A 6,128-nucleotide genomic window follows, 5' to 3' on the forward strand; every position below is an offset into this window, starting at 1 on the left:
GCTCTGACCCAGTATGGCATGTTCTTATGTTCTTAGGACATTTCTGCAGATAGAGCACAGCTTAACCTGCAGAGATGCCTTGGAAAATTACCCTCCCCATTAAAAAAATCCTCTAATACATTGTCCTTCCTGCACAAGCTCATTAGCACATTCCCTGATACCAAATGTAGAAAGTTCATGTAGAGATTTCAGGATTATTAGTGAGATAAGTTCATTGAAGAGATGTACATTCATTTAAAATGGCAAGGCTATACACCAAAATGGGGCCATCTGCTGGGGTGAATTCACCGGCATTAATTAACTCCAGCATGACCCCAGCCTCCAGGTCAGGCCCCAGCATTGGGCCTGAGTCCTGATCTGGGTTCTGGCCAAAGATCAGTTGTCAGGACTCTACCTCCAGGCAGGGCTCCAGCATCAGGCCTGGATCTAGGTCATGACCCTGGTGTTGGAGCCCAGCCTCCGGGCTGGGCTGCAGCACTGGGCCTGGGCTCAGGCTCTGATTTAGGCCAAGGTCCAGATGTTGGGACCCGGCTTCTGGACATATCCTTGGCCTTTGCAAGGCCGAGACTTCAGCCTGGGCCTATACATCTCTGGTGGATTTCCACACAACCGGGTAAGTGGGGGCCGGGAGGGATCTTGGCACTGGCATTTTTCCAGGTGAGGTAGAGAGGAACAGAAGGCCTTGGTGGGCCCCATATTCATTGTTTTGTGAGATTGGGGTGTTTTCACCTAAGAATAAAATAAATCAAACGTTCCACGAATTGATATTCGTGGGGAAAAACCTCCCGAAAATAAACCAAAAAATTTATTTTCCTTGATTACCCCTAGTTCAGTAAAATTAGTGCATTTAATTCATGTGGAAGATCTATTGAATTAGTTTCTGCAGTTTCCCATTGCAGATAAATGACCCGACGTGTTTCAGCTCAACTTGCAAGCTTCTTCTTCTCTTGAAGTATGGAAGGCCACTTATGAACCAGGCTAGATGAGCAGTACCTGGGAGAGCTACTGAAGCCCCACATGCTCCATCGTGGTTGAAGTCCTCATTGCCAATGATGAAACTCAGAAAGGATAACTAATAGAGATGGAGCTCTTGTATCTTCCTGCTCTTTCTTCCAGCCTGTATCTACTCTGTTTTCAGGTCAGAAGCAGCTGATGGGACCCGGACCTGTTGCACAGGGGAAGCTGGATTCAGAGATCGGGATGTGACCCATCAGGGACTGAAACCATCTGTCTAATGCTCTCAGCTCATTGGCTATGTGATTGCTCTACTGACCAATGAGATCATGTCATGAAAGCTCAGATCCCATCACCTCATGGTGGCAGAGCATGTAATAAAAGTGATGTTATCCTGAGAACTGGAGAGGACGGAGTCAAAAGTCAGAGTCATTCACACACAGGCCATTAAAAGTCCTTTTCTGTTCAGCGACCTTTGCACTTGGAGAAACTCTTCATGGGTAATTTTGAAAGACATTTACTTGCATAATATCCAGTTTTATTCATGTAAATGTCTGTTCTAAAATTAACCTGAACTCAGTATATGTAGAACTATGGACAAAACTCAATTCTGTTCTTGCTTTTATGTGCGATGATCAGAGGCCTTCTTGGGGCAGAATTGCAACTTACATATACACTCTTTGATTTAGAAAAGCATGCAAGTAATTATTGCACTGAATTTATGCCCTCCATGGAGTTGTGTAACATTTTATGTTGAGGTGAGTGCATGTACCTGAGGATTTCCAAAATAAACATTTACAAATATTCAGTAAAGTCTGCATATACAATGCATTCCACACCCTGATGTTACTGCTAGGTGAGCTCTTATAAAAATTACCCTCCCTTTGATAACCACCACCCCTCCATCACCTACATTCTCTGCCCACCTCCAGACATTCTTGGGAGTAAACTTTGCTCTGTCCTGACATCTACTTAATTGTGAATTGTTATTGCTTCATCTATAGGAGAAACATGATGATACTAAAGTATGAAGCCACTGTGCACCTCTGTGAAGTTTTAGAACATCATGAAAGTCTTTTTAAAATTAAATAGAATTGCTGAAAGCCATTCTAGGCTATGCATGGATTTTCTAGCACTTTTCAATTTTAATTCCAGTGCAAATGACTGCAACCTTACCAGACTGAAGTCATTTTCAAAGAGATCATTACCAAATCTCACTCAGGGAATTATTGTAGAAGCCTTGATGCCCCCAGACAGATGAACAGATGGATGAATAGAATCACTGCTATGGCACCTTCTGCTCTGCTTGAAAAATGCTAAGAAAACATAGACAGACTGCATATGACAGTGCAGCTTGGGGACAGGCACACAGGTAAGTCATTTTGCTCTTTGAGTTTTGGTTGTGCTTAGTAACAAACTACAAATGTATTTTATTTATTTATTTATTTATATGTCTTTTATATACCGAAGTATTGGTAGAGGCCTTCACTCCGGTTTACATTTATAACAACACATACATTGAAAAATCAGGTGAACAGTTTAAACAGAATATATTGCTGAGAACTGCAGTCAATTTGGTGGGTGATCTCCATCAAATGACTTATGAGGAGAGGTTGAAAGACTGAATATGTATACCCCAGAGGAGAGGAGGTGCAGGGGAGATATGATACAGACCGTCAGATACCTGAAACGTTTTAATGATGCACAAACAACCACAAATCTTTTCTGTTGGAAAGAAATCAGTAGAACTAGGGGTCATGAAATGAAACTCCAGGGAGGACGACTCAGAACCAACGTAAGGAAATATTTCTTTATGAGAGGGTGGTGGATGCCTGGAAGGCCCTTCTGGGGGAGGTGATGAAGACGAGAACAGTGAAAGAATTCAAAGGGGCATGGGATAAACACTGTGGATCCCTAAAGACTAGATGATAGAAATGAAGAAAAGACTGCATGGGGGTAACTTTCTGGTGGCAGTTACTACCCTTAACCAATAAGCCTGAAACTCTTGATACAACTCCATCATTGATCCTGTTTCAACAGCAGGAGGTACTGGGGAATTGGACTCAAACAGAAACCAACAATGGCCCTGATTTTGACAGTCAGGGAAACTGATAATTGCAAAACCTACCATAAGCTTGCTGGGCAGACTGGATGGACCATTGGTCTTTTTCTGCCATCATTTCTATGTTCTGGGGCGGATTTTCAGAGCCCTGCTCGCGTAAATCCGCCCAAAACCGGGCGGATTTACGCGAGCAGGGCCCTGCGCGCCGGGAAGCCTATTTTACATAGGCCTCCCGGCGCGCGCAGAGCCCCGGGACTCGCGTAAGTCCCGGGGTTCTCGGAGGGGGGCGTGTCGGGGGCGTGTCGGGGGGCGGGCCCGGTCGTCGTGGCGTTCCGGGGGCGTGTCGGCAGCGTTTTGGGGGCGGGTACGGGGGCGTGGCTACAGCCCGGGGGCGTGGCCGCGCCCTCCGTACCCGCCCCCAGGTCGCGGCCCGGCGCGCAGCAGGCCCGCTGGCGCGCGGGGATTTACGTCTCCCTCCGGGAGGCGTAAATCCCCCGACAAAGGTAAGGGGGGGGGTGTAGACAGGGCCGGGTGGGTGGGTTAGGTAGGGGAAGGGAGGGTAAGGTGAGGGGAGGGCAAAGGAAAGTTCCCTCCGAGGCCGCTCCGATTTCGGAGCGGCCTTGGAGGGAACGGGGGGAGGCAGCGCGGCTCGGCGCGCGCAGGCTATACAAAATCGATAGCCTTGCGCGCGCCGATCCAGGATTTTAGTGGATACGCGCGGCTCCGCGCGTATCTACTAAAATCCAGCGTACTTTTGCTTGAGTCTGATGCGCAAGCAAAAGTAGGCTGATCGCGCTTCTTTTAAAATCTACCCCTCTATGTATAATAAGAAGATATGTTTTATGTGCAGGGCATATATTATTCTATTTTTTCCTGAAACATGAGGTTTTACAGTCACAGGAAGAGAAAAAGTTCTTCCGATCCCTGCACAATATTATTTGAGCAACAAGTTTACTTAGGGCTTTTTTTACCTCTTGGTTTTTCAGGCTATAAATCATGGGGTTGAACATAGGGATAAAACCATTATACAGGACAGCAAAGAGTTTGTTTTGGGTAAGGGACTGTGTAGACGTCGGTCTCAAGTATGAACACAGCATTGTCCCATAGTAGAGAATAATGACTGTGAGGTGGGAGGAGCAGGTGGAGAAGGCTTTGCGTCTCCCCTCTGTGTAATGGATCCTTAGGATGGTGGAGATGATGTAGATGTAAGACACAAAGGTTGAGATGATGCAAGGCAGTGCTACAAAAGTTCCCATAATGTAAATCAAACATTCGAGGGGGAAGGTGCTGGTGCAGGACAGTTTGAGCAGTGCCGAGAGATCACAGAAGAAATGATTAATCTCATTGGACCCACAGTAAGAGAAACACAGTAGGAAGGCAATGTACGCAGCTCCAAACAGAATCCCCAAAATCCATAAGGCTGCAGTCATCAACAGACAGAGCCTCTGATTCATAATCACAGCATAGTGCAGGGGGTGACATACCGCCACGTAGCGGTCATAAGCCATGACCGTAAGAAGGATATATTCTTCACTTGCTGAAACTATGAAAAAATACAGCTGTGCAAAACACCCACCTGCAGAGATACGTTGTCTTTTTGTTAAGAAGATGTCCAGCAGTTTGGGGAGCGTGACAGAGGTGGAAGCAATATTGACGAGGGACAAGTTACAGAGGAAAAAGTACATGGGGGTGTGCAAGCGAGGGTCCAGGCACATCAGGGCTATAATAGTGAGGTTCCCCATCAGGATGATCAGGTAAATCAGTAAGAACAGAATAAAAAGGGGGATTTGCAGCTCTGGGAATTCAGGAAACCCCAGAATGATGAATTCTGTCACTATGGTGAGATTTTCTTTTCCATGCATTCTGAGAAAAGATAAGGGAAAATATGAAGTCATTACAGATAAGATCATTGCATGTTCCTAGGGGGTGATCCAGGGAGACATACAGCTTGCTTTATGCATCAGACATCAGAGGAAAAAGCATTAGAATTAACCAGTAATGAAAGTCTCAGGGAGTCAGTTGTGCCCAGTAAGGGATCAATATTCTTGGTTTAGAGATTGTCTTGAGTTGTGATGGATTGGCAAATAGCTGTGAAATCGGCGAATGACTGAGAATGGGGGAATGCATTTTTACTGCTAAGAGAGTAATAGGGGATTAGAGCAGCATCAGAGAGGCTATGCAAGTGTTAGCGGACCTTGTATGGAAGAGCCTGAAACATTAATCTTAAATTACTTTTACAAACTATAGAAGCTTAAATGGTTAACTCCTATGAACTCAAAATGCTGAAATTAAAAGTATGCAGTTGTTACAGAGCCCCAGTGAGACACTCAGTTCTCTCTCAGGCCAGGGAGGAAATGCTGGTAGTTCTGTTATTTTTTATAAAATACTGTATGGGATGAAAGAGTTTTCAGATTAGTGGACCACCTCACACCCAAAATCCAGAAAGGACATAATTGGCTCATTGAGATTGACAGTGCATGGACAGAGATTCCCTACTGGAATATTATATAGGCTGCCAGATGAGAGAACTTAAAGATAATATTGTAATGCATTTGTTATGCTAAAAAAAGATAAAATTATTACATATATTAGGCTACAGGCTGTCTCTTTAGAGATTATGTAAGCAGGATTTACAAGCAGTGCTCTCTGCAACATATCTTGGCCTATAATTTTTTATTCACTGCTAGCTCAGGACTCACAGCACAAGATCAAAAACTGGAGACCCTAAATAATAAATCTAATAATGATGATGATGATAAAAAAAATTTATTTCTCGCACACTCCACCATCAAGGGCAAGTTACAATATGCATCCATAATTTAAAATCCACAAACAACATATAATGAGATGGATCATCTGTAAAAAAAGACCTGATCTAACCTTAATCAACTGCTCCAAACACTTGTTGAAACAGGAATGTTTTTAAATGCTTCTTAAAGATCCTGTGACACTCAATTAACTGGAAATTAAGAGGAAAAATGCTGAAAGTTTGGAAGTACAATTAAAACGTAAGCTGAAGGAACAGGAAAGTAATTATCAATATTAAGCAGACATAACTCATGATTCTACTGTGACCAACTTTGATCCTCTTTGCATGGACCAGGATCCAAAT

At 44.2% G+C, this 6,128-nt stretch overlaps 1 protein-coding gene across 1 annotated transcript; it reads right to left on the bottom strand.

The window, feature by feature from the left end:
- Nucleotides 1–3,879: 3,879 nt before the first annotated feature.
- Nucleotides 3,880–4,878, bottom strand: LOC115081357 (olfactory receptor 1019-like). Its single transcript, XM_029585837.1, has one exon. It carries the CDS (start codon nucleotides 4,876–4,878, stop codon nucleotides 3,880–3,882), a length of 999 nt encoding a protein of 332 aa, XP_029441697.1.
- Between the last annotated feature and the right edge of the window lie 1,250 nt (nucleotides 4,879–6,128).

This window comes from Rhinatrema bivittatum, unplaced genomic scaffold (genome assembly GCF_901001135.1).
Source record: "Rhinatrema bivittatum unplaced genomic scaffold, aRhiBiv1.1, whole genome shotgun sequence".
NCBI lineage: Eukaryota > Metazoa > Chordata > Amphibia > Gymnophiona > Rhinatrematidae > Rhinatrema > Rhinatrema bivittatum.

Bases quoted from the DNA above. Each gene is read 5' to 3' on its own strand.
- LOC115081357 (XM_029585837.1), bottom strand. From the start codon at position 4,878: ATGCATGGAAAAGAAAATCTCACCATAGTGACAGAATTCATCATTCTG.